Source organism: Eubalaena glacialis, chromosome 7 (assembly GCF_028564815.1).
Source record: "Eubalaena glacialis isolate mEubGla1 chromosome 7, mEubGla1.1.hap2.+ XY, whole genome shotgun sequence".
Lineage (NCBI taxonomy): Eukaryota > Metazoa > Chordata > Mammalia > Artiodactyla > Balaenidae > Eubalaena > Eubalaena glacialis.
The window spans coordinates 77,179,991-77,207,345 of record NC_083722.1 but is presented as its reverse complement, the minus strand read 5'-3'; the positions used below and the strand labels follow the sequence as shown (position 1 = coordinate 77,207,345).

The following is a 27,355-nucleotide window of genomic DNA, read 5'->3' as shown; positions in this document are numbered from 1 at the left end:
CGGGACTCTTAACGCGCCCCCGCGCGGCGTCCGGCCTTAGCAGTTGCCTGCAGCTACGCTGCCCTGCGTCTCCGCGTCCTCGGCCTCCCCACCCGCCCGTTCGCCCGGCCGCGCCATGGAGGCCTACCATAAGCCAGACCAGCAGAAGCTGCAGGCCCTGAAGGACACGGCCAACCGACTGCGCATCAGTTCCATCCAGGCCACCACGGCGGCCGGCTCGGGGTGAGTGGGGGCGCAGGGCGGGGGCGCAGGGCGAGGGCCCCGGGGCCGCGGGCACGCCGGCTCCATGTCGCGCTGCACCGTGCCACCACGAGGGAGGCGGCCGGGAGCGCGGTCAGATGGCGGAGCGCGCGCCTCGCAGGTCAGCGCCGGAGGAGCCTTCCGCCGCGCCTGCGCTCGGCCCGGCTTCCGCCGGCTGGGGCCCGGCTCCCAGCAGGCTTCAGGCCGGCTCGGCCCCTCATTCCCCGCTGCTCTAAGGCGCAGGGGACGCGGCTCCGCATTGCGGAGGCCCCTCGCCGGCCGTGCCGGGAAGGCCACCATCAGTGCCCACTCGCCGAGAGACAAGCCCTGTACCGTGCCCTCGGCACGCGCGGCCCCTGGACGCTTTCCACCCTGGTAACTGGTAACGTTGCACCCACACGTGAGGAAACTGAAGCTCCGAATTTGTCAGTTGCCCGAGGTCACACGCGGCGAGAGCTGGAATTTGAACCCGTGCTGCCCAACTCGAGAGCGCCTGTTTTAACCCCTCATCTTGCAGAGGAGCCTGGGGCCCCGGCCTTGTCCCTACCTCAAACTACCCGTCCCCTTCTCCACCTCACATTCCTGTTCAGAGTCACATTCCTGCCACCCTTGGCTCTAGAGCAGGGGTGCTGAGACTCCAGGGGAGTAGGAGTGAGGAGGAAGGTGGCCACGTGGATGCAGAACCCTGGCATCCCTTGTGAAGGGATGGTCTAAAGAGCTCCTCTGGGGTGGGGGCAGGAGGAGGGGATGGGGTGGAGGAGGGGAGACTTGGAAGGTTAAGAGAACCAAGAACCAAGCCCCAGGGCCCTGGGGTGAACATGCAGGGCCAGCCTCCAGGTGCACTTTCCTCAAGTCAGAGGCCCATCCCCCAACGTTCTTTCTCGCCAGCCCCAATGGCTCAGAAGATGGAGAAAGGCTGTTGCCCATCCCAAGGAGCCTTTTCTGAAGATGGCCAGTTGCAAGGGACAGTAATGATAACTGGCCACTGTGCAGCTGGAGGCATCAGGTGGGGTAGTTGAGAGGGTCAGCTCGTGAGTCACTTCAGAGCCTGTTTCCCCCTCTGTAAAATGGGAACAATAGTAGCACCTACACACTGAGTAGTTTCGAGGATTCCAGCCCTTTGGAGTGGGGCATGAGGCTGCCCAGACAGCATGTGATGGGTTCATGAAATGATTTTGAAGTCTGGGTGGGGGATGGTTTCCAGGAACCTTCCCAGCCAAGTCTTCTCTTTAGAACAAAGACAAGATTCTAGCTTCTGGCTGATTTCATACAGGATATGCTTTTAATGAGTAAACCTGTTGACCAGCAGGGTAGGTAGCCACTCACCCTGTGTGCCTTTAAGACACCCATTTCTCAGAAAGGATTAGACCTCTCCTGGGAGGCCATTGCCCTCCCATCCCACCTCTTCCACCCCACCCACCATGCGCTCTTTGGACCCTTTATCTCCACTGGGTTTATATCAGTGGAGATACACTGATACCCGATCATGCGGGGTATCCCTTGGCCAGGCAGGGATCTGGCTTACTCTTGGTGCCCTCTCCCCCGCCTGGCACACAGTAGGTCTGCACACCTATATTGCTTGGTGAGTACGACTGGATCCCCTTCCCTTGACCACTTCAGGGGATCATTTGCCCTGCAGAACCTTGTTGAGCCCTGCTGTATGCTAGGAGCTCTCTAGCCAGATTCCTGGCGGTCTAGCTGGAGGGACACAAAATAGTGTTACACTTCTGAGCATCTTACAGGTCTAGATAAAACCTGTAGACAATTACAGGGTTCCTGAGTGGTCAATAAGTATCCCTGGTGTGACACAGAGCATCCTTTATTGCTAATATTATCTTATGGATTCTGAGAATAGTCCTATGAGACAGATGCTGTCATATCACATTTTATAGATGAGGAAAGTGAGGCTAGTGTGTAAGTGACTTGCCCAAGCTGGTCATTGGTAGCCGTTCCATGCTGTCCAGTGAGGGGCTCACGTTAACCAGGAAGAGTTCTTGGTCAGGCAGGCAGCACCAGGCCAGAAAATGGAGAGAAACTAGAAAGGGGAAGATAAGGCACAGTGATAGGGGATCTCAGTCAGTTTGAAGGCACTTGGAGAGAAATGAAATAACATTTACAACTGGGGGAGGGGGGCTCCCAAAGGGAGAGGGTGTCCAATGAGTCTCCTGGGTCTTTGTTAGATAGTTAAACTCTGATTTCTATGGGGAAAAGATACTGGATTTGGCAACTAAGTTACACCCAGGTTTACTGTTGTAATGCCTTAGGGAGGAACTCACTGAACTCAAAGTGTCCATTTACAAAAAGAAAAAGTGCAAGATACAGTGATTCCTGTTCGTTTTAAGCATGTGTAAAAAATGCAGGAAAGAAATACTTAGAAAAAAACATGCCGCAAGGCCAAAAAAAAAAAAAAAAGAAGTACTTAGAAAAAACTTAACTTTTCAGAAGGAAGTAACATTACTATTACTACCTCTGTCACAAGAGATTTTGAAAGGCATGTGCCAAGAGCTCTGTGTGCACACACACACAAAAAAACCAGTAAAGGAAGACTTGAACAGGTCTCCGGATGTATGTTTTGAGGCCGACTATTCCCTCACAGCAATGGGTGCGGTCCATCAAGTGAAGGCTCAGCTTTGAGGCCCTGGCTCTGTGCAGTCATGGCCAAAGTGACCATCCTGTCAGGTTGTCTCCTTTCTGGGGGAGCATACACCCCCGGTGGTGAAACAGCACTTTGGCCAAAGTCTTTTCATGGTCACTGCGGAGGCTGGACTGACATTGGATCGGTGAGGACCAGGCCGTGGTATTCAGGATTCGGTGAAGTCCTGATATCTTGGTAGCTTTCCCCTTCCTGTGCCATCACTGACCAAGTGACAGTGGACCTCACCAGGCCCGGGAAGTGAGGACACTGGCCTCTGTGTCCAGGGAGCTGAGGGACAGAGCCCGCACAGAGGGCTCCTTGTGGCAGCACCCACAGCTTCTCCAGGTCACCTGCCCCTCCCTCCGCGTGCTGGGGGAGCTGTGGCAGCCGTGGCAAGGGTCCAGCTCATCCAGGCTTTAAAAGATGAGACTTGATGGCCTTGTCAGAGGGGCCCTTACTGCTGAGGCTCATGGTGGAGATTTCTTAGTTCTCAGCAAGCGGGCTAGACTGGCGTTATCCAAACAATGCTGAGTGTCATCTGAGGACGCCATCAGAGTCAGGCCCGGCTCTGGAGGCGCAGGCTGTGCTTAGAAGTCCCGGGGCTCTGACCCACAGTGTTGGGGTGGATACTCAGGAACATAAGGTCTGGCCAGGCCTGGCTGGTGGGCACAGGGAGACGAATCTAACCCTGACTGTGTTCCGACTGGCTGTGCCCTTGTCAGAAAGACCGTTCCCATCCCAGGGCCTCAGTTTCCCCATCTCTAAAAGAGAAGTTCGCAGATAGGTTGTTTTTGAACTGGGTTTCTCTGGGGTGGGGCTGGGGGACCAGAAGGAGCAAGCTCTGGGGTCCTGCCACCTCCTGTTGTGGGTTTCATGTCCTGGGGGTCCACGTGACCTTGAAGTGGCTGGAAGTACATCCCTCCCTGCTACCCAGCTCTGGTGCTTAGAGAGGCTTTGAGTGCTCAGAGGGCCCCTGTTGGCCCAGCCTCTCTGGGCAGAAAACTGCTGCCTGGGCCTGCTTCTCCATTCGGGCTGTCTTCACCCCAGCTTGGCCCTGACTGAGGCAAGAGCAAGCCCGTTGAGATTACCCCAGCAGCAGCATTTCCCAACTCTGTGTGAGGACACCCGGCTGTCCTGCAATGACTCTGTTCTTTGCCTCTGAACTCAGCGGGGCTGATGGGCAGTGCTTCCTGAAGCTGGGAACCTGGTGCAGCCACCTGGCTAGGGTCTGAGGTGTTCTCCTGTCTTCCCATGAGCTGATCACACTGTGGCCCCTGGACCACCAGCTCTGACTCCCCTTGACTTTGCCTCTTTAGGCAGAGGCCTGTTGTCACTAGAGCCCAGTCTCACAAAATCAGGAACTCCTTTATTGCCACAGACTACAGCTACCAGCCCTGGACGCTGGGTCCTTAGGCAGACTCTGTGCTCCTGCCCTGAACAGTGAGGTGAAGTCCACTCCATGGGGTGGGCTGGTGGGAGCTGGCGATTGCCCCAGCATGTGGGTCTAGCTGGCGGGGGCCTGCACTGTTTGGCCTTCTTGTTCAGAAGTCAGTCTCACCCATGGCCTGGCTGTAATCTCTGAGGGCTGCACAACTGGGTAAGGGAGTGTGGCTGCTCAAGTACTTCCTCTACTGGGCTCTGAGCACCTTCTTCCTTTTAAAAATCATCCTTTTATAGCTCTAGAGAGGTATAATTTTCATATCATAACATTCTTAGTGTATGGTCCAGTGGCTTTTAGTAAATTTAGTATATTGACAGTGATTTACAATAAGTTTTAGTGAATTTACCACTTCCCATTTTAACTCTTCTGGATATTTCATATAAATGGAATCCTACAGAATGAGGTCTTTGGGGGTCTGGCTTTTTTCACTTAGCACAATATTTGGAAGGTCATTATGTTGTAGCATGAATTAGTACTTCATTTCCTTTTATTGCTGAATAGTCCATTGTTTGGATATACTACATTTTGTTTATCCATTCTTCACTTTCTCTTAGCATTTTGCTTTTCTCCTAGCTCTTCTGATGGTAGGCTGTGTGACCTTGGGCAAGGTACTTCCCCCTTCTGTGGACCTTAGTGGTCCCATCCTCAAAATGAGAAGGAGGTTCGACTTCATATCTGGTATTTTTAGAGCTGATATTTACTGAGCAATTGCCGTTTTCCTATGCACCGTGTTAAGCTCTTTACACACAAATACTACCTCATTCAGTCAGATTCTGCTACTGTCTCCATTTTACATTGAGGAAGCTGAGGCTCAGAGAGGTCACATCCCTAGAGTCTTGGAGCCAGGATACATCATTTATTTGTGCACTCTTTGTTCCAGATGCTCTTCAGGCCCGAGGCTACTACAGTGAAAAGACTCAAACTCCCTGCCCTCCTGGAGCTGGAGTTGCACCTAGGATAGACAGGCAACAAATAGCCACATATAATGTCGGTTGGCGGCAAGTATGAGTGAGGGGAAAAAGGTTTTTTGTTTGTTTTTTTTTTAACGCGGTATGCGGGATCTGAGTTCCCCAACCAAGGATTGAACGCAAGCCCACTGCAATGGAAGCGTGGAGTCTTAACCGGTGGACCGCCAGGGAAGTCTTGAAGAAGGTATTTTAGATAATGTGGTCAGGGAGGGCTTCTCGGAGGGAGTGGTGTGGGGCATAGCTCTGTTTCTTCACAGTCTGAGGTGTGGAGGCAGTTTTTCCAGGCAGGAGTCAGCCCAGGTGGTTCTAGGAACAGGAGGAACAAGGATGGCTTCTGTCCTGACGTCCTGAGATTCTCTTGCCTGAGTATTTTCTTTTTTAATGTTTTTTTTTAATATATAAATTTATTTATTTTATTTATTTATTTTTGGCTGCGTTGGGTCTTCATTGCTGCGCGCGGGCTTTCTCTAGTTGCGGTGAGCGGGGGCTACTCTTTGTTGTGGTGCGTGGGCTTCTCATTGTGGTGGCTTCTCGTTGCAGAGAACGGGCTAGGCGCGCGGGCTTCAGTAGCTGTGGCTCGAAGGCTCCAGAGCACAGGCTCAGTAGTTGTGGCACACGGGCTTAGTCGCTCCGCGGTATGTGGGATCTTCCCAGACCAGGGATCGAACCCGTGCCCCCGGCACTGGCAGGCGGATTCTTAACCACTAGTTAAGAATGCCACCAGGGAAGTCCCTGGAGTATTTTTTTTTTAATATATACCTAAAAAAGAATATAAGTGATGTACATGTTATAAATAACGAACGTGGGTGTACCTACCTCCAGGCTTAAGAACTAGGACGTTAATAGTGCTTTAGAACCTGCTGGGTGTCTCTCCCTCCTCAGAGAAGGAGGGTTTCCCCTAGAAAGAACTATACACTGAGTTTTGCATTTTATTGTTTTCCTTATAGTCTTATAACATTTGTATAAATTCATAAACAGTATGGTCTTCCCTGCTGTAGAGACCTGTCAGCAGTGTGCTTTGTTCACGTGTCGTATTTGTGAGATCTTGTTGAGGTTGCTGCATAGTATTCCATTATAGGAATATATTGTCATTAAATATCCTCTTTATTTCTTTATGGCTGCGTTGGGTCTTCGTTGCTGTGCGCGGGCTTTCTCTTGTTGCGGCGAGCGGGGGCTACTCTTCGTTGTGGTGCACGGGCTTCTCATTGCGGTGGCTTCTCTTGTTGCGGAGCACAGGCTCTGGGGCTCACGGGCTCAGTAGTTGTGGCTCACGGGCTCTTGAGCGCAGGCTCAGCAGTTGTGGTGCGCGGGCTTAGCTGCTCTGTGGCATGTGGGATCTGCTCGAACCCGTGTCCCCTGCATTGGCAGGCAGATTCTTAACCACTGCGCCACCAGAGAAGTCCCTTTTTTTTCTTTTTTGAAGAGCTAACTCTTGACTTCGATTTTTAAAAATTGTACATTTGCTTCCTATTTCATAAATTTCCATTTTTTATCTTTCTACTGTCTTTGAGCTCACTGTATTTTTTAACTTTTTAGGTTGGACCTTAACTGTTGGTTTTTAACTCATATTTCTTACTTTTTCCTTCGGGTACTTATTTCTTCTTCATAACAGATTATTTTTCTTTGTATTTTTAAGCATTGGAGAGGCTGTTGTAGTGCTCACCTCCCTGGTTCATTTTCTGAGGCCTTGAGGCATGTGTATGACATGTGTAGGGTGGGAGAAGGGCCATCTTCCAGCAGCTGGCAGCATTATCTGTTGATAATGGAGAGGAGCCCAGCCAGGGGGTGAGGGATCTTCTCTGCACTTTTTCTGCAGGGAAACCTGTGAGCAAGCAGAGTGAATGCTGAAGGGAAGGGTGGTGGTGGAGACATCTGGAGGAATGTCCTCCCAGAGGTGGGGGGCCTTTGGGAGACTTACCTAGGCCCAGCTCTAAGGCCTCAGCACTGCCTTCATAGATTGAACTAATTAGGAGTAAGTGGACAGGTTTTGGAACAAACTTATAACCCCCATGCATCACAAAGAGTTGCATAGTGGATAAAATTCCCTGCAGCCTCCCACCTTGCCCACACCCCTCCCTGCCTCTTGCCAGTTTACATTCATGGATTTGTCCTGTACAGCACCTTGGGGTGGGCCCCCGCCCACAGTTGTCCCCCCAGGGCAGGCTGGGGTTACAGGAGAATCTCAGGCCCTCAGACCACAGACTCTGTACACTGAAGTTCCTCTAGTAACTTGCACCTAAAAGTAACTGTCTCCCGTGTGTTCAGCAGTTTATGGTTTGCAGAGCCCCATCTCAATCCTCAGCTCATTTCTTCCCTCCTGCCTGCCCCGTGGTCCGCAGAGGGTCGCGGTCCCAGCCTGCAGATGAGGAGTTGGAGGCACTGAGAAGTGTGGCATCTGGTCTTCCAGCAGATGGTGGTGGCTGATGGTAACCTGGGCACTTTGAGTTCATTGTCTTAGGGACCCCCTGCCATCCCCACACAGCACCCCATTTACAAGTGAGGAAGCTGAGCCTCGGGGAGGTGAAGCATGTGCTAAAGTCACAGCCTGAGTGGCCCATATCCCCACCCTGGGACACCTCTCAGAGGGAGTTCCCTGAAAGCTCTGGGGTGGGGTGGAGCAGACACCTGGCCCCCAAGGATCCCTTATTCTGTATGTTTTTATTTGGCAGGTATGAAGGTAGGGCCAGTAGTGTGTCCGGGATGCAGGCTTTGGAGGAAATATAGGCTCAACCTCCATGGGTCTCGCAAGGAAGGGTTAAAATCCACTACTTTTCAACTTCTGGTGTCTCTCATGGGTGACCTCCCTCCCACCACGTCAGCGTTGCCTGGGTCAGGCACACTTCCATCGTGTGCAGAAAGTGCTTGTGTCACAGCCCTTTCTCCCTGAAGCCCCTTCCCGGGAACCGCCAGGGGGGCAGGGCAGGCCCAGCTCCTGTCCGTGTCTGCCTTCTTTCTCTTGGAGCAGTTTGGCCTGCTCTCAACCCACATCCTTCCCCCACTGTTCTCCTAACAGGGTCATGACTTTTGAAAGAGGGTTCCTCAGGGATGAGGCTGCCCTAGGAGGGGAAGGGCAGGAGGTCAGCCTGGCTGGTGTCGACTTGGGTGTCCCCCAGCTGAATTTTGCGCTAGGGACACGGGAGTTGGGTTCCTGCCAGGCAGGGAAAGGTTTCTCGTTCACATTTCCTCACCTCCCTCTTTCAGGTCTAGTGTCTTTCCCCATGACCAGGAGTTCGTAGAAATGGTTAAGTATAAGACGATTGTGTGCTGGGGATGTGGGTACTAAACCAGCATGGACAGTTCCGGATTTCTCTACTAATGTGTCTGCTCTGGGAGTGACTCACCCCTAACCCGTGGCGGGAGCCGGCTGGCAGGGAGGAGGGAGGCCCACGTGAACTCCAGGTGGTGCATGTGCCCTTGAGTTTGGCAGTGGGCATGTTTAGTGTGAAGGGCCTCAGAGCAGCGGCAGAAGGCTGGGCTGAGCTGCATGGAGGGAGCGGCTGGGCGGCACGTGCCCTGAGGCTGACATTGTAATCAAACTGCGGACCGGACCGCAGGGCTTCAGAATCACAGCATGTCCTGCCGGGAACCCCAGTCTCCACTCCTGGGGGCTGGGGCTGAATCCATCAAGTGAGTCCTAAGAAACCTGAATAAGTCACATCTCTAAGACAAAATCCTTGTACTTTCTCTGGTTAAGTCCTTTGCCCAGTAGCCATTCAAATAACTGTGCAACAAATAAAACAAGAGCCTAACAGAGGGAGACCCGTTGACCCCACTGCTCCAGGCCTGGAAGGGCAGGCGCTTGCTGCTGTCAGCCCCAGCCCAGCCCTGTCTCAGGCAGAAGGAATTTTTATGTTTTCCAGGATTGTAGCCTTTGTAGAAGATAAGAGATTGCTTTGCCTTTTAAATTCTGTGCAAAAACATGGTTTCTGGTGGCTCTACCAGCCCTCAGAATGCCCATTAAAGGCCTGCCGAGTAGCCCAGTGATACTCTTGGAGAGCCCGAAGGCCCAGCTTTCAGACTACCAATCCTGTAGGTGGAGGCTGCTGGGAGCCTTCGTCCGTTAGCCCCTGCCCAGGGCCGTAGGAGGCCCAGCACCCCTGGGGGCCTGGGAGGCCAAGTTGCCCTGACAAGTGGGCAGAGTCCTGTGCAGTCCCACTGGGACTTAGCTAACTGTTCATAGCGGGGCCAGCGCAGTCTCCTGGACCCCTCCTCCTTTCTTACTGTAGTCCAGCCCCAGAATTCTTCAATTACCGTGACTCTGAGGGTCCAGACTGTTGGCCCCTGGGAGGGTGCAACCCCCATGCTGCCAGCAGTGCCTCCTTGAGACCCCATGTAACCCTCCCAGGAGGGAGGAGCACGTGTCTCTGACAAGCCAAGCCCGTGACTCCTTGGGACCTGCACCCCCAGGTCCCTGTCTGTGGGCGTGGGATAAGCCCTGTAGATCAGGGGTTCAGGGCTGTGATGCATGCGTCCGTCTCTCTCCTGGGCCACAGCCACCCCACGTCATGCTGCAGCGCCGCCGAGATCATGGCTGTCCTCTTCTTCCACACCATGCGCTACAAGGCCATGGATCCCCGGAACCCTCACAACGACCGCTTTGTGCTCTCCAAGGTAGGAGGCCAGCCCTCTGTCCTTCACCTGGGGCTGGGTGGGCCCTGAAATGGTGAGAAGGGGACCTACCTCCCTGGTGTGAACCCAGCCCCTCACCACTCTTCTCCACCTGCTCCGCCCGGCCCCTCCCTCGGTGTCTTGCTCTGTGCTGACCCAGCTGGTAAACTTAACCCCAAGCTAAGGAATAAACAACCGAATTAGTAGGGGATAATGGAAATGATCTGGGTGTTCCACCCATGTGTGGTGTTGACAGGCAGGACTGGAGTCCAGGTCTGGGGTATAGCTTTGTGGCTTTCTGCACGCGTCTCTGCTGTGCCAGTACCCAGGCCACGCTCGCTCCCTCAAGAGTGGTGATGCCCTGCAGTAGGGTTTGGGATGGGGCGCACTGACCGGCACTGACCACCTGCCCCCGCCGCCCCGCTTGAGAACCATAGCCACAAACTATGCCATGAACCCCTGAAATCCACCTGTACCCAGGCCTGGCTCCATGGCCTCTGGTCTCTCGGGGTAGGCATGAGAGCTTAGAAGTCTGTCCAAGTCCGCTCACATGCCAGAACCCAGGGATTAGGGCGGCCGGCTGCCTGCTGGGGTTTTGGCCTCGGGCCTCACAGCTGCGCTCCCCCTGCACCTGTCCTAGGGCCTGCTCGGCCTTGGCTGTGGGAACCTTGGGCTGGAGAGGGATGACAGGAGGGGAGGTAGCCTTCACTTGCTTCCTTTCCTGAAAGGGATACCCAGGCCGGCAGGTTCGGTTCGGCCAGGTCCCGGGTTTTGGGGCGTGGCGGGAACAGCGCCTCATCTGGCCTATCCCCCCACCGTCCATCCCCTGCAGGGCCACGCAGCGCCCATCCTGTATGCCGTCTGGGCTGAAGCCGGCTTCCTGCCCGAGGCAGAGCTGCTGAACCTGAGGAAGATCAGCTCTGACTTGGACGGGCACCCTGTCCCGGTAAGTGCACCCCACTGGGAGCCTCTCCAGGCCTCTGCTTCCACTTCCTGTTTCTCAAGGCATGCGGGAAGGGGGCAGGGCACCCACTGAGGAGCCGAGGGTGTTGGAGGGCAGAGAGGGCATTAAAGTGAGGAAGAAGCAGGTATTTGGGGGCACGCTGTTTACCCCAAGCTTGTGCTGAAGCGTGAGACCTTTAAGGCCCTAGCCCAGGGCACTCTGGGTCAACTGCGGAAGGGCCTCTCCCCAGGCACCAAACACCGGCTTCCCTTCCCTGCTGGGCCTCCCTGGCCACTTAGACACAGCTTGGGAGAAGAGGTTCACCAGGGATTCTCTAAGGGGGTTGCAGCAGGATGCTGGTGACACCCACGGAAGGGGCCCGGTGTGCTCCTCGGGGCGCTGCAAACATTTGGAGTTCATGGGGTTACCATGGAAACGGTGACGCCCCATCTGGGCACCCACTAGGGCCAAATAATTCAGTTTTGTTATGAATTCTCCCAGCCACTGTGTGAGGTGAATAATATGGGCTCTGTTTACAGATGAGGGAACTGAGGCCCAAAGAGATTCAGTCCGTGGCCTGAGGTCACCCAGCTCCCCATGGGCCGAGCTGGTATTTGAACCACACCCACAATTACTGCTGTAGGGGAATAATGAGAAGTCACACTCTGCCTTCTGCAGACCTGCCTGCACCCTGGGTATGGGTGGGGTGTGGCTTCGAGGCTCGCAAGGTCACAGGGCTAGAATCCTGGGAGGCACTTCTGGGAAACATTGCCTGTGGTAACTGTAGCCCTCTGTCATGACAGAAGCAAGCTTTCACCGACGTGGCCACGGGCTCCCTGGGCCAAGGCCTTGGGGCCGCTTGCGGGATGGCCTACACCGGCAAGTACTTCGACAAAGCCAGGTGACACTCCCACTCCCCACCCCTACCCACGATGGTTTTGGGAGGGGTCCTGGTGGCCCAGCTTTACTCGCTGCCCCCAAGCACCTCCTTGCCTGCCCAGGGCGGAGTAGGAACTGAGTAACTAACCGTGCATGTGTGGCGTGAGGCTGGTACCAGGACCAGCCCCCTTTTCAGATGAGGAAATAGGCTCAAAGGAGTGAAGGGACCTGCCCAGAGTCCCTGGATCGTGACCGGTAGGGCCAGGCTTGCATCCAGGGCCACGTGCTCTTTGGCCAGAGCGCTTTGGCTCATGAGTCCGTGCTGCCCCCAAGCCTGGCACCTGGACCCTGGAAGTCTTAGGTGGGCCCACCTCTCAATGCCTGACTAGGTGCCGAGAACCCAGGCCCGAGCCACTCGCCTTTACCTCGGGAAAGGAGAAAATGGGGTGTTCCGGGGGTGTTTCTGGGCCTCCCTGACCCCCACGTGTCAGCCAGGGAAGAGATGAACCCTGGAGAGAGTGGCCTGTGGAGGGTGAGCAGCCTGGTCACAGAGGTTTGCTGCTCCAGCATCAGGCAGTTTGGGAGAGAGCCCCCTCGAGGCAGGTTTCAGCTACAAGGCCGTCCACCGTGGCCTGCAGACAGGTCTCTGTTGCCGAGGGGAGGAGTGTTGGCTGCAGGCTGTCAAAGTGGTTTCTTCATTCCTTTACCGTTTAGGGCCCTGTCCTCTGTGCTTTATAGGGATTCACCTTGATAAGGGGATAAGGTACGTACAGCTGCCCCTCTCACAGGTGGGGAAACTGAGGTAAGATGTTTGCCTTATGGTGGAGGCAGGATGTGAACCCAGGGTGTGCATCTGGAGTCCACATTCAGGGTCCCCAGGCTGCTCTGAGGGGCCTGAGGGAAGCACAGCAGGCTCGGGGAGCCCTGTGGGTGGGAAGCTTCCCAGAGGAGAGGCCAAGGGAGTCTGGCCTGCAGGTGGCAGGTGGCTACAGGGAGCCTGACTGGATGCTCCGCCCCAGTGAGCACCTACTGTGTGCAGGGGAAGCTCCTGAGACAGCTCTCCAGGAGGTGGGCTGGGGCTGTGAGGCCTTCCAGACTCAGGCCAGTGTTACCTGACGGCATAGCCTCCCGGGCTGGGCTCTGGGGCCAGGCTCAGCTACACCCAGAAGTGATTCACCATGCAGTGAAGAAAGTCACAAAGAATGGGATGTGTGTTTAAGAGTATTTTATTTGGCACAGAACCAGAGCTGTGAGTTAATTATTCTCTACAGTTGCTTGAAATAATTCCTCGTGAAGGGTCGTTTCCTGACCCTAACATAATGGGAAAAGCCAGTGTAGGGAGAAAACGTTTAGCTGGGTTCTCAGTGGCCAGGGTTGGCTAAGGCTGAGGGGTTAAGGGAATTATCAGGCTGCGCCAGCTGCCCGAGTTCCTGGATCCAGCCTCCAGTCAGGGCTGTCCAGCCATCAACCAGGGAGCACACATCCAATTGGCTCTCTTCCATTTCTCTTTTGTTTGTTTTTTTTTTTTGGTTGCACTACATGGCTTATGGGATCTTAGTTCCCCAACCAGGGATCGAACCTGGGGCCCCAGCAGTAAGAGCACTGAGTCCTAACCACTGGACCGCCAGGGAATTCCCCATTTCTCTTTTAAATAAATTTTTTTTTGGATTATAAAATACATACTAATCTAAAATACAGGAATGCATTAAAAAGAAACGAGGGACTTCCCTGGCGGTCCAGTGGTTAAGACTGCGCTTCTACTGCAGGGGGCATGGGTTCAATCTCTGGTCAGGGAATGAATACCGCGAGGTGTGGCCAAAAAAAAAAAAGAAGAAACAAACATCTTCCTTATTGTTAACCACCCTGCCCCATATCAGTCTCACTTAACAATGTATCCTATTTCCTCCATGTTATTGTGAGAAGGAACTTAATGGATTTATAATCCTAGTATTTATACAACTTTACCTAATTCTTTTTAGAAAAATCTGAACACTTTCTCACACCCTAACTGTCAAGAGCTAGTGTTGTTTTTTTTTAAATTAATTTATTTATTTTTGGCTGTGTTGGGTCTTCATTGCTGTGCGTGGGCTTTTCTCTAGTTGCGGCGAGCGGGAGCTACTCTTTGTTGCGGTGCGTGGGCTTCTCATTGCGGTGGCTTCTCTTGTTGCGGAGCACGCGCTCTAGGTGCGTGGGCTTCAGTAATTGTGGCACGTGGGCTCAGTAGTTGTGGCGCACAGGCTCAATAGTTGTGGCGCACGGGCTTAGTTGCTCCGCGGCATGTGGGATCTTCCTGGACCAGGGCTGGAACCCGTGTCTCCTGCATTGGCAGGCGGATTCTTAACCACTGTGCCACCAGGGAAGTCCAAGAGCTAGTTTTAATGACTGGATACTGTTCTGTTTTATGGGGATGCTGTAACACGTTTAGACCGTCATCTGTTGTTGGATATTTGAGGTGGTTTCCCAACTCCTGCAGCAAATGTTGGCCCTCTCGTTAGGGTCTCTTCTCTTCATGGTAGTTCAGGACTGTGGGCATTTGTAGCCCTACCCTGAATCTAACAGCTTCAGGAAATATGCAGCCTCAGGGTTAGCCCTGGCTTCTGCAGGGCCCCCTTTCCTGTTCACAAGCACCCCCAGTGTCTCCCCACGCCGCCCTCCTGACTTGAGTCTGAGGCTATGCTGGAACTCCACTCTTGGCCCCAGTTCAGCTTCCTTGGAAGTGGGTGTGGGGTTGGGAAGGCAGCCAGTCTGCTTCCCTAGAATCCCTTTTTGGGGAAGTCGAGTTCCCTACAGGCTTCTCTGGCTTAGCCCCATCAGGCTGGTCATTTTTGGGAGCTGCTGTGCCAGACCCCACCCCTGCAGTGTCTTCGGGCCCCCCTTGCAGCCTGTAAGACCCAGCTTCAGATAAGCCTCTGTGAGTGGGACCTTCTGCTCCTTGTGGGGGAACCAGTGGCCTGGCCTGCTAGAGGCCGCAGAAGGGAAGGTACGGGCCTGGCATGGCAAGGGGAGGATGCAGGAGCCCTCCCTGACCTGGAGGCCTGCAGGGGTGCTGAGTCATGCTGACAGCACCACAGCCGTCCCCACCTCTCTTCAGCTCCCCCTGCCTTGGCCCTGCAGCAAGGAGGCCTGGAGGCCCGACCCACTCAGCAACAGGGCGGCTGTGTCCCTCCGAGCCATCCAGGCACCAGCCTCCCTCCCTGGGGTCACACATCTGGACGCTGGGCAGGGGAAAGGGGGTCCCTGCATCCTGCTGCTCCTCCCCCGTGTGCGATCCTAGTCAGCAAGGAGTGGACAGTCTGGGCTGGGCAGTCGGGCCTGTGTTTGAATCCTCGCTCAGCTGCTCCCCGACTGCATGATCTTCAGGCAAGTGCCTTGACCTTTGAGCCTGTTTCCTTGTCTGTGTGTTTTTTTGGGAATAACAACTGCACTTACCTTCTTTGAGAGTGTTACTCAGTGCTAAGCAGAGTTGGGGGGTTGGGGGTTGGGGTCAAGGTCCCTGAACTGGTCTCCCTGCCTCCAGCCGCACCCCTTGGCTCCACCCTCCCCGGCCAGAGAAGGTTCTGTTTCTGGGTAATTTATCCCAACTTCATTGCTCTTTTTACCGTGTCACACTGCCTTTGGAACAGTCATGGCTGCCTGTGTTGAGGGCAGGAGATGGCCCCTGGGGTGGAGAAAGCCTAGGCCCAGCTCTAGTCTTGGGTAAGAACCAGCCCCAGAAGTTTGGGAGGAGCCCATCCTTTGAGGCACCTGCCCACACCGTGATCCCGGCCTTCAGGCCCCCTCGTGAGTGCTCATTTTCACCTGAAGCCTCCCTCTAGGGTGCATCACAGATGGCCTCCCTGGCCCAGCTCCTCTGAGCAGAAAGGTCCTCTGTCCCTCTGGCCCACTTAGCGAGTCCCAGGGCTCCCGCAGCAGTCTTGGTTCACGGTGGGGCGGAGAGAAGTGGGTGCACCCCGGCAGCGGGCGGCTCCAGGCCCTCCCACCAGCGTGAGTAGTTAGCCCCTGTGAGCCTCACCATTTTCTTCACGCCCTAACAACTCCAGACTGCTGTCTGGAGCTCTGTTTCTTGGCAGCTGGTACTGCTTTCTGGAGCTCCTGACAGCTTCCTTCACAGCCCCTTCCTCACTGGGTGTGGACTTGGGGTGGGCACAGCTGTTGCACGTCCCAGAGGGAAAGGCCAGGGGCACGTGGGCCAGGCAAGGGGGCCAGTCTCTAACCCACCCCCCCACCCCCGCACCCCCGCAGCTACCGTGTCTACTGCATGCTGGGAGACGGGGAGCTGTCAGAGGGCTCCGTGTGGGAGGCCATGGCCTTTGCAGCCATCTACAAGCTGGACAACCTCGTTGCCATTCTTGACATCAACCGCCTGGGCCAGAGCGACCCCACCCCGCTGCAGCATCAGATGGACGTCTACCAGAAGCGCTGCGAGGCCTTCGGGTACGTACGAGGCTGTGGCCTGAGCACCCTCATAGCAAAGGAGGCCTGTGTGCCAGAAGCTTTGCAGATGCAGGGGCTGAAGCCAGAGGTTAAGCCCCATCAAAAGAAGGTCTCCCTTCAGGGTCTGACTCACAGGACATTTGGACTTAAAGTGGCCGCCCTGGCCAGTGCCATGGATTTGTGGGCTGAGGCCCAGCTCTGAGCAAGTTCCTTTACTTGCACGTTGGGTGGTGTGATGGCTCTCAGAGCTTCCACATAGTGTGATCTCACACATCCTCACCTTGTTCTTGGGTGAGGAGGCAGGAGGTGCACGGTGTGGACCAGGCTCGCTCAGTACGTCAGGCCACTGGTTACCTCCTGTGACAGGAGGAGGAACAGGCCTCTCATAGGGAAACGGGAGATAGGGTTTCCAGATTTCCCCCATAGCCTTGGATGGTTGTGAGTTCAGAGTCACGTGTTACAAAGCAGGGAGGTCCATCTGGGTGGGTGTCAGCCAGAGAGGGCCTCACCTTGATGTCCCTCCCCTACCCCAAATACAAGTTCTGCAGTTGGGCTCTGAGGGTCCAGAGCCTCCAGGGCCACCCTTCATAGATGAGCCGATGACCAGGGAAAGTCGAGTTGGAGTTGCAGTACCTGATCACACAGCAGACACAGGGCTGTTTTCTCTGAGAGACCTTATAGAGAGAAAATGAAGAGAAGAAAGATTCTCTGTTGGACAGGGGAAGAAACAGCCACAACATGCCTCAGGGACAGACCTCCTCAAGGCCACATCGGGCTGGGGACTTGGAGTATAACCCCGGCAGCATCCTTGGGTCTGTGTCCATAACCTTGTGGCTACGAAGCCAGATTCCTTAAGTCCTGGCTTCATCACTTAACTTGCTTTGCAGCCTTGGGCAGATTACTCCACCTTCAGTGTGTCAGTTTACATGTCTACAAAATGGGGACAACAACAGGTTTTTGTTTGTTTGTTTTTAATAATTTGCCTTTTATTATTTTTTTTTAAAATTTATTTATTTTATTTATGTTTGGCTACGTTGGGTGTTTGTTGCTGCGCATGGGTTTTCTCTAGTTGCATCAAGCAGGGGCTACTCTCTGTTGCGGTGCGTGGGCTTCTCATTAAGGTGGCTTCTCTTGTTGGGAGCATGGGCTCTAGGCACGCAGGCTTCAGTAGTTGTGGCTCGCAGGCTCTAGAGCACAGGCTCAGTAGTTGTGGCTCGCGGGCTCTAGAGTGCAGGCTCAGCAGTTGTGGCACATGGGCTTAGCTGCACCGCGGCACGTGGGATCTTCCTGGACCAGGGCGCGAACCCGTGTCCCCTGCATTGGCAGGCGGATTCTTAACCACTGCGCCACCAGGGAAGCCCAACAACAGGTTTAAATGGGTTAATATGTGCTCAGCCCCGTGCCTACATAGAGTGGGCACTCAGTAAGTGTGAGCTGCTACTTCTGTTACTATTAATCTGCCAAAAAGTGTCCCAAAAGGGATTGCCTGAAAGAGAAAGGCTCCTTCCTCAACATGGCTCATTTTATACAAGTTTCCGGCACCACGTCCAGCATCTATGGAGTGATCGGATGTGTCCCTTAAATAAAAATTCATCAAAAATCTAGTAGTAGATTCCAAACCCAGTGCATTGTCCTAAAAGCAGCTTTCAGTAGGAAATGAATAGCTCAGGAATGAAAGACAATAAGTGAACTAGGCTTTGCATTACTTAGGAGAGAGGAGGAAAATCTGTTCAAAGGCAAACAAGAGGAAGTAAAACAATGTGAAAAGAGAAAATTAAACCCAAATCGGAAACCGGCAGGTTTGAGGCGCCCCAACTCCTCCAGCTCTTTTCCAGATCGCAGCCGTGCAGTGGAGCGAGGGCAGGGCCTTTCCCCAGGACCTTCTCAGGGCCCTCTCCCCTTACGCCTTCTTTTTGTCCCCAGCTGGCACGCCATCATCGTAGATGGACACAGCGTGGAGGAGCTGTGCAAGGCCTTCGGGCAGGTCAAGAACCAGCCAACGGCCATCATTGCCAAGACCTTCAAGGGTCGAGGCATCACAGGTCTGTATGCTCGAGTCTCCTTCCACCCACCACCCCGGGACTGGGCCCTGTGGCTGACTGAAGAGGGGGGGTTTAGGAGGCGTGCCTCTGAGAGCCCACGTCGGGGGTTGAGCCAGCCCCTTGCTTCCTCAGCGGAGTGCACCCAGTCCAGGGAAGGGGGAGCAGGAGACTTGCTGGGCCGTGTGGCTGAGCTGGGATTTAGACCCTGGTTTGGCTGGTCTCGACTGTGGGTCATGTGTAGGCAGGAGGAGAGGGAGGACTTGGAAAGGACTGTGGGTAAGGAGAGAGGACACTCCCTGCCTGGCATCTGCAGAGCGACCTTGACAGCTCCAGCTGTCTGCCCTGAGCCGAAGGGCTGATGCAGGGAGCCCCAGGAAAGCCTGGGGAGACCTAGATTCTTCCCTAGGAGGCAAGCGGGGTACCCCTCATGCAATGGAAAAGTGATTCCAGAGGCCTGTGCGGGTGGGCAGCCCAGGAGGGTCTGGAAGATGGTTCCTGTGCCTGGCCTGAGAGCCATGCAGACATAAGTCCCTCCCTAGCACCTAGGCCCGGGCTCCAGACCCTTGCTTGGGGCTGGGATGGCCCTTGCCCATTGTAAAGATGGGAAGATGGGGCTAGAAGTGGCCAGGGACTTGCCCAGGGATACAGGGAGTCTGGCACTAAAAGAGCTAACTGCCCGCTCTGGGCTGGCTTCACTGTGCCACGTGCCCGGCTCTCCCCCCGCCCACCAGGGGTCACGTCCCCCTCTGCCTGTGTGGACTTGAGGTAAATGAGGATATTCACTGGTATCTGGGAAGTAGTGTACAGCTCTGGAACCTTCTGGGAGAGGACTCTGGGATACAGTCATGGCCTCAGTGCTGCTGATGCTGACCCCTCAGGTGTTAACCACCACGTGGGCTCTGGAAACCTCATAGCTCCTGGGGGCTGCTTGGGAGGGTTAGTCCTTGGCTTTCTCCAGGCTGTGGTGACATCTGAGGTGACCTTAGAGGAGAGGGTTATTAAGCCTCACTGGTCCCCACACGGCCAGATGCCACGGCGGGGGATGCACCTGGGGGCTTACAGAGCCCCGTCTGCTGCTCACTGATGCATAGGTGACCTTGGCGGTGCTCCCCCTGCCCTAGGCCTCAGCTTCCTCTCCCAGCCTATTCAACAAATTGAGTGTGATTTCTACAGCAGACCCCACGCTGTGCAGGCTTGGGGTGGGGAGGTGATGCAAGGGGAATGGGATGGGGTGGCATGCCAGCAACATTCATCTACCACACATGCCCCCTCCCCACTGGGAGCTCCTGGGGGACTGGGCCGCTACTCAACGGGGGCCTGCAGTTGAGTGCTGGTCACCATGGTCCTCCTTCCCTGACCCCCATGGTGGCCTGCCCTTGACGTGTGGAGGGTTAGGCCCCCTCGAGCAGCTTCCTGGCCCTCTGGGAGCTTTCACCCTACCTGTCCCTCTGCCCTCCTACGTTGTACCCATAGGGATAGAAGATAAGGAGTCTTGGCATGGGAAGCCCCTCCCCAAAAACATGGCTGATCAGATCATCCAGGAAATCTACAACCAGATCCACAGCAAAAAGAAGATCCTGGCAACACCACCGCAGGAGGACACCCCCTCAGTGGACATCACCAACATCCGAATGCCCACCCCACCCAGCTACAAAGTTGGGGACAAGGTACCCAGTTGGGCCTCACTTTTCTGGACCGGTTGGGCTAGGATGGCACCGGTTCTCTGGTTCCCCAGGGGTGGGGCCGGGAAAGAGAAGAGAGATTAGATTAGTTGGGGGTCAGGAGGAACCCTGAGATGTTGCTCCTGCCAGTTCTTTCATGGGGCCAGCCAGCTCTGGAATTATTTACATGCAGAGCCTCAGAGAGGGCAAGGGTTTGCCCATAGTCACACAGCAAGCTACTGGGATCAAAGCTGACAGCTTCTGAGTCCCCCCCAGCCCCGGTCCATCATGGCCTTGGCCTGCGCTCAGGACTCCCCCACTTCTGGCCAGGCAAAGGCAAAGGGCAGGCCTGCCCGGCTCTGGGCCAGTCCCCCTTGTGGACCCATCAGTGTCACCTGAGTCAGGCTTTCTGACTCCCAGGCCCTCAGTGTATTCTCGTGCAGAGTGGGGCGAGTTCACAGGCCTCTGTCACAGGGCTGGGGAAATGGGGGTGTTAGAACATCTTTTCCAGCTCAGATGGTTCATAGCCGGGCTGGAGACAAGAGGCTGCACCCGAGACATTCATCGTTTTAAGTTCTTATTGGCAACCTTACAGAAGTTTCCACAGGGCCATATGCTGCTGGGCTTCCTGTTTTTACCCTTTTCCTCCCTGGTGGAAGCTATGGCCCAGAGGCTGAGCTGGGCTCCAGGCCACATGCCCCCCGAGGTGCTCAGCCTTCCCACTCTCCTCCCTACAGATAGCCACCCGCAAGGCCTATGGGCAGGCCCTGGCCAAGCTGGGCCACGCCAGCGACCGCATCATCGCCCTGGACGGGGACACCAAGAATTCCACCTTCTCAGAACTCTTCAAAAAGGAGCACCCAGACCGCTTCATCGAGTGCTACATTGCTGAGCAGAACATGGTGGGTGCAGCTGGGGTCTGAGGGGTGCAGGGGCAGGGCTGAACCCCTCCTGTTCCCTTGAGCAGCCGTGTTTAGCACTGCCAGGTGCCTGCTAGGCCCTAGAAACAGCTAGGACCCAGCATTGACCCTTGACCTCAAGTAACTGGTGGGGGAGGGGTGTTGCGACACCCAAGGGCTGGGTGAGTGCACACGGGGGAGCTGAGCAGGGGATGCTGCACGCAGGCTAGGCATTGTGGTGGATGGGCTTTCTCTGGGGGTAAAGGGCCCTCCAGGTGGAAGGGCAGGCACAGCCAGGAGGCTGGAACTAGCAGCCAAAGTCCGCTGGGCCCTTTTATGCACAAGGCTTTGGCCCTTGCCACCCTGTGGAATACAGAGATGAGAGAACTTTGTGGACCCCTGCCATGCACACAGTTGGGTTAACAGCTCCTTGTCAGGATCTATGGTTGTTAAATAAGGAACAGTGTTTTGTCCTGTTTTTCAAAATATCCTGGCCGAGGAGCCCAGTCTGGCCTGCAGGCTTCTAGGAACTGGGAGATTCCTCCCCCTGGAGACCACCTGACTCTGTTGCATCCAGAGTTCTTCTTCAACCTGAAGTTGTCTCTGGCTTCCAGCCTTGGCAGCTGGAGGGTCCGGGGAGGGTGGTGGCTGGGGAAGGAGGGCTCCTGTCGGCTGGTGGGTTTCAGAGCTGTGGAGGTGATGCCAGTTTAGAACCAGTGCCTGCACTCAGTGCTTCTGGGCCAGGATTTGGGGCCTGGGGCCTCTGGGCATACAGAGGGGTTGTGAGGGCTGGTCTCTGCAGAGGCCTTGGGGTGGCAGGGAGATGGTGGAGGAGACTTGCAGAGGCCTGGGAAGGATGGACCATCCATGCCCAAGCTTACGAGCCTGCTCTGTGAAAGGCTTTGCTTGTTGCTAGAAAAGTGTTCCCCAGGACAGTGATTTTAAGAGAACTTGTGAAATTACTATTTCAAGTTGAAGGAGTTTGGAAACAGACTGTGGAGTCCGTGGGCGCACAGGATCACTTGCATGGGAGGAGGAGAATTAACAGTTACTAGGATGACGGAACCCTCACATCCCAAGAGGTGGGCCCTGGGGGTCCTGGGCCCCCTGGCCACCCTCTGCCTCCTCGGGGCTGACACCACCCACTCTGCCCCCAGGTGAGCATCGCTGTGGGCTGTGCCACACGTGACAGGACGGTGCCCTTCTGCAGCACCTTTGCAGCCTTCTTTACGCGGGCCTTTGACCAGATTCGCATGGCGGCCATCTCCGAGAGCAACATCAACCTCTGCGGCTCGCACTGCGGCGTGTCCATCGGTAAGGAGCTGCAGCCGCGTGCTCACGCCTGTGACCTCCCCGGAGTTCTTTTTTTTTTTTTTTGCTTTTTCCCACACATAAACATTTATTAAACATTTTGAGTATTATACACAATTTGCTTCTTTTACTTAGCAATTTTTGGCATTTTTCTGTCAGTACTTCATTCTTTTTAACTGCTACAGATTTACATTTTATAGACATATTGGTTAGTTAGATATTAGTCAACATTTGGGCTGCTTCCAAGTTTGAAAAAGAAAGTTGCAACAAGTACTCTTGGTCCATTTCTTTGTTCAGGATTAATTTCTAGAAGTGGAAGTTCTGGGTTCAAACCCAGAATACTTTGAATTTTAATTGATATTGCTAACTTACACTCTAAAAAGGTTGTACCAATTTATAAGGCAGAAAATGCTATTTTTTTTGGATACTTCATCTAAATCTTTGCTAACGTGATGGGTAAAACAAACATGTTTTAATTTTCATTTTTTAATTCTGTGAACTTTAGTTTCTAACTTACTAATTTTGGTTTCTAGCAATATTCATTCTTAATTTTCACCTCTTTGACTTTTTAATTTTAGCCATTATGCTTGATATTAGGTTATTTTTTGTAAAGAGCAGCCAGTTCTTGTTCTATCGTTGTAACATCCCACGCAATCTGATTGAAGGTCAGAAACAAAGTTTTCTAAGGTCTCAGACCTTCTCCTTTAACCACTGAAAAGGTAGTCTCGTACCTGCCTCTTTACTATCTCTGTGGAATATCCTGGAGTTTTCAACTTACTGACTCCTAGTCTGAGTGAACAGAATTTTTTTCAAAAGTGTGATATAAAGTAATTCACAGTCTCTCTTTTGATCTAATTTTAATAACTGAATGCTAGCTCTTCTGTTTATAATCCATTTCTGACCTTTGGACCCATCTGCCTAGCTCCTAACTCTACAGGCTCTGGTTTCAACTCATGCTACCAGGGGACTCTGCCACTTTGGGCTGTCTTGGTAGATATTCTACCCTAGGCAGGTGCTGGTCACCTATTCTTGACTCTTGATGGGCATTCAGGCAGTTACAGCAGGAAATGTTTCACAAATGGTATCTGATACAGTGTAGTTAAGATTAATGGGGAATAAAAGTACTTTGCTTAGAAATAATTATCCATAGATCTAAAGTCAACAAAAGTCTCCACAACAAAAAAAACATAATTTTTTTGGGGGGGGAGGAGGAGGCTTGAAATAGATCAGAAATCACTTTCACATTAATTGTTCTTTTTATATACTTCAAATTTGTACTTAATGCCTTTCTCCTCCTGGACATCAGAAGGAACACCTGGATATCCTATAAACGGAACTGCCTCCCACTATCCAAACCATGTCCACTTTGTTAATTCTGGTTGCTCAATAAGTTTTAAGGCATCATCCAGACTTTTAGCAAGAAAATGAGCTCCCTGTGGAGGTTCCTTGAGTTCTCTACTGAGAACTATTATTAATTCTGTCCTCTAAAGGTCGATTCTTCTCTGGAATGGAGATCCAGGTTTTCCCACCCATAATCACCAAATTCTGTTTACCTGAGCGGTGGCCAGGGCAGGTCCCCATTCTTGCCGATGCCCATGTTCTGGGACACAGCGACAATGCAGTTTAGCAGACGAACCATGACGGTGGCAGAAAACACTTCCAAGCTAGCACGTCACACTAACATGGGGATAGCCCGCCAGCTTGGCGCGAAATTCTGTCCCCGGACTTCTGAAACAGGGTTTGGGGCCAGGATTCCATTCCACGCATGAGGTCTTACTTCAGCATATCCTTTCCCACACCCCAGGGGAAGATGGACCCTCCCAGATGGCCCTGGAAGATCTGGCTATGTTTCGGTCTGTCCCCATGTCAACCGTCTTTTACCCAAGCGATGGGGTGTCTACGGAGAAGGCAGTGGAATTAGCAGCCAATAGAAAGGTGGGTCACTTGACTGTTCTTTCTTCAGCTGGCAGCTAGCGCTTCCCTAAAGGAACAGGAAGGGAGGCCAGCATGCAGGCCCAGAGCTGGTCATTTGCTGCCCCAGAGTGGTGTCTCCTGACCTTGCACTGGTGTTGTGGCTTGGAGGAGTTAGACCAGGAAAAATGAAATACACACCACCCTTCCTGCTGCGTGGCAGACATTGCTAATTGATCACCGCTGTCTTTCACCACTGAGCATCCTGACAGCCCCTCCCAATCCAGCAGTTGATGCCTGTCTGCCCTTCCTGAGTTGGATTCTCCAAGACAGAATGAACTGAGTCCTGAACAAGAGCCACGCTGCCATTGACTGGAATGTCTCACGTGGTTCTCGTTCCTCTGAGGGCAGGGGGCGAGCCACAGCACTCTGGGGCGGGGGGTGGAGGGGGTGCATGCAGTCCTTGGAGGCCAGTCTACCTGATGGAGAAGTTATCTTCCATCTGGGGCTTGGGGCTGGCTCTCACGCAGGAGGAATATTTGGAGAGGCACGTGCTGCAGAGGAAAGACTCCAGTCCTCAAGGTTGGAAGTCCTGCGTCCTGAAATCCTCAGTTATTCTGTTTCATTCCAGGGCATCTGCTTCATCCGAACCAGCCGCCCAGAAAATGCCATCATCTACAACAACAATGAGGATTTCCAAATCGGACAGGCCAAGGTCAGTGTGGTTTATGCCCCAGTGAGACCCCATAGAGCGAGCCTGAGGTCAGGACCCACCCCAGTCTACCAGTCCCTGAGCCTCACTGGCCCCCATGTTGCCCCCAGGTGGTCCTGAAGAGCAGGGACGACCAGGTGACTGTGATCGGGGCTGGGGTGACCCTGCATGAGGCCTTGGCTGCTGCTGACCTGCTAAAGAAAGGTAAGGAGGGCGGGACCCACAAAGTCTTAGATGGGGGTGCTAACTGCAGACCCGGTCTTGGGTGAAGAAAAATCTCATCTAATTAAATGATGAGAGTATTACTAAAAGCCAGGCTTGGAGCACTTCCTGTGTGCCCAGCATGGTGGCCAGATCAGAGGCCCTGGAGCCTGAATCTACTTAGCTGGCTTCTAATTAAGTATGTTATTCAGCATCATTGTACCTCGTTTCCCCATCCATGATGGAGGTACTATCACCTTCCCCATGGGGCTGTCCTGAGGATTTAATAAACGTGACCTGGCATTATTATTATCATTGCGAGCTCACGAGTGTTAGCTGTAGGGAAGACAGGCATTAGCCTCCCCTGCAGTAGAATCACAACAGATTTCAGCCGTGCTGAGCACCCAGGAGAGGGCGGACATGGGTGTCCTTAGGAAAATGACCTCAGGGCTTCCCTGGTGGCACAGTGGTTAAGAATCCACCTGCAAGTGCAGGGGACATGGTTCAAGCCCTGGTGCAGGAAGATCCCACATGCCGCGGAGCAGCTAAGCCCGTGCTCCACAACTACTGAGCCTGTGCTCTAGAGCCTGGGAGTCACAACTACTGAGCCCACATGCCACAACTACTGAAGCCCACGCGCCTAGAGCCCGTGCTCTGCAACAAGACAAGCCACCATAACTAGAGAAAGCCCGCGCGCAGCAACGAAGACCCAATGCAGCCAAAAATAAATAAATTAAAAAAAAAAAAGAAAACGATCTCAGATGTGAGTAGGAACTGATAAGCAAAGAGGGTGTCGAAGAGGCCCAGGCATAAGGAACAGAGCTCTAAGGAACTGGGGGGAGGGCCAGAGCAGGAGCGAGACGGGCTGGAGATCCAGGGGGAGGGTTGACCCATCCTCCTGACCTGACACCGTACTGCCTGCAGCCACAGCTCCCCTCCCCACCACCCCAAATGCCCTCACTTTACCTCAGGGCAGAGCCTTGGAGGCGGCCGTCCCCCTGGCTTTCCCTGACAGTCGGTCCAAAGGCCAAGATACTGCAGCCCAGTGCGTGAGGGGAGAGAGGAGGTGCTCCTCTTCTTGCCTGAGACCTGCTGCTCCTGTCAGGCCAGGGAAGCTCCAAGGTGGAGGGGTGGGTGCGGAGGACACGGGCATCACAGCTCAACAGAGGCGGTGGCTGAGCCATCGGGGGTGGGTAGCTGTGTGACAGGCCCCCTCGCAGGGTGCCCATCAAAGGCCCCCAGAGGGCAGACCCACGGCGCCCAGCTCCTTCCCCTCAGCCCGCCCCGCTTCTTCTCGCCTCACAGAGAAGATCAACATTCGCGTGTTGGACCCTTTCACCATCAAGCCCCTGGACAAGAAGCTCATTCTCGACAGTGCCCGTGCTACCAAGGGCAGGATCGTCACCGTGGAGGACCACTACTGTGAAGGTGACAGAGCCGGGGACACACGGGTTGGGAGGGCTGGGGGCACAGGGCTGGACATCCTCCTTTATCCCAGCCCCAGGAGGGTAGCTGCGGCCCAGGAAACCCAGAGCAGCTGGGACTTGGCCTCTTAAGAGACCTCAGGCTTGGCCTGGGGACCCTTGAACTCGATGGCTGGAATGGCTCCTTGAATCCCTGCCTGACCCAGGAAGCCTGAGAGGGTTCCAGCCGTGCTAAGAGCACACAGTGGTCATGTCCCTGAAGTACCTGAAAGTTAAGGCTGTTGTGCAGAATCAAACTGGGAAAGCGACACAAATTTCTGGCTTTTATGAGTTTTTCACAGAGCCATCCTCTACAAATACACACTACTCTCTCCTCCAAGGCAGGCCCCAGGGGAATAGACGGGCTTAGACCCTGAGATCAAGTGCAGATGTCGGTTGATGACAGCTGCCCAGAGGATGGTGTTAAATATGATTCAGAGGCCATATTTGGGCTTATGAAAAAAATAAGTACTGTGATTGGTGATGTCTGCTCTGGCTACCGGCGTGGGACAGGGTGGTTGGCATATATGCCATCCCCCCATCCTTGGGAAAGGGAATAAACTCAGACTGGTTCAGGGCCCGGGGGGGCAGCTAGGGGCTCTGGGGACCCACCCACTGCTCACCTGAGGCTGCATCACCTGACTCACCTCCTTTCCTTTGTTCAGGTGGCATAGGTGAGGCAGTGGCCTCTGCAGTAGTGGGCGAGCCTGGCGTCACTGTCACTCGCCTGGCTGTCAGCCAGGTGCCAAGAAGCGGGAAACCAGCAGAGCTGCTCAAGATGTTCGGCATTGACAGGGACGCCATCGCGCAAGCCGTGCGGGGCCTGGTCACCAAAGCCTAGTGAGGGGCGTGGGGTACAGCGTGGGAGTGAGTTCTACACATTCCTGAGATCCTGGCAGAGGTGCTCAAAGATGTACCGAGAGGAGTCATAAATATACGTTTTGAGAACAATGAATTGGCTCCTGAAATGTTTTTTCTTTGATGTGAATGCAGCCAGTGCTGGTTCA

General features: G+C 54.1%; 1 protein-coding gene, 1 non-coding gene and 1 pseudogene across 4 annotated transcripts; 1 reads left to right on the top strand and 2 right to left on the bottom strand.

Annotated features, from left to right (window-relative positions):
* TKT (transketolase) lies at positions 1-27,303 on the top strand. Of its 3 annotated transcripts, none has more exons than XM_061196991.1 (14): positions 1-222; positions 9,778-9,895; positions 10,725-10,838; positions 11,639-11,736; positions 15,957-16,148; positions 18,072-18,190; positions 19,664-19,857; positions 20,589-20,753; positions 21,908-22,064; positions 23,866-23,996; positions 24,604-24,687; positions 24,795-24,888; positions 26,191-26,313; positions 27,014-27,303. In XM_061196991.1, the coding sequence occupies exons 1-14, from the start codon at positions 116-118 to the stop codon at positions 27,187-27,189; spliced, it is 1,872 nt and encodes a 623-aa protein (XP_061052974.1). In that variant the 5' UTR covers positions 1-115; the 3' UTR covers positions 27,190-27,303. The 3 variants fall into 3 exon arrangements, with proteins under 3 accessions (XP_061052974.1, XP_061052976.1, XP_061052975.1); XM_061196992.1 differs by lacking the exon at positions 1-222 and adding an exon at positions 8,841-8,911; XM_061196993.1 differs by lacking the exons at positions 9,778-9,895; positions 10,725-10,838; positions 11,639-11,736 and having other exon boundaries at positions 4-222.
* On the bottom strand, positions 13,273-13,345 carry TRNAK-CUU (transfer RNA lysine (anticodon CUU)). Its single transcript has one exon. It is a non-coding gene; the product is annotated as a tRNA-Lys (tRNA).
* On the bottom strand, positions 23,306-23,700 carry LOC133094748 (dihydrofolate reductase-like; annotated as a pseudogene).
* Positions 27,304-27,355: the final 52 nt, after the last annotated feature.

Excerpts from the sequence above, each read along its gene's own strand:
- TKT (XM_061196991.1), top strand. The coding sequence starts at position 116 with ATGGAGGCCTACCATAAGCCAGACCAGCAGAAGCTGCAGGCCCTGAAG. Across the intron at positions 223-9,777 it reads ACCACGGCGGCCGGCTCGGG|CCACCCCACGTCATGCTGCA; the intron begins GTGAGTGGGGGC and ends CCTGGGCCACAG. Across the intron at positions 20,754-21,907 it reads ACATTGCTGAGCAGAACATG|GTGAGCATCGCTGTGGGCTG; the intron begins GTGGGTGCAGCT and ends CTCTGCCCCCAG.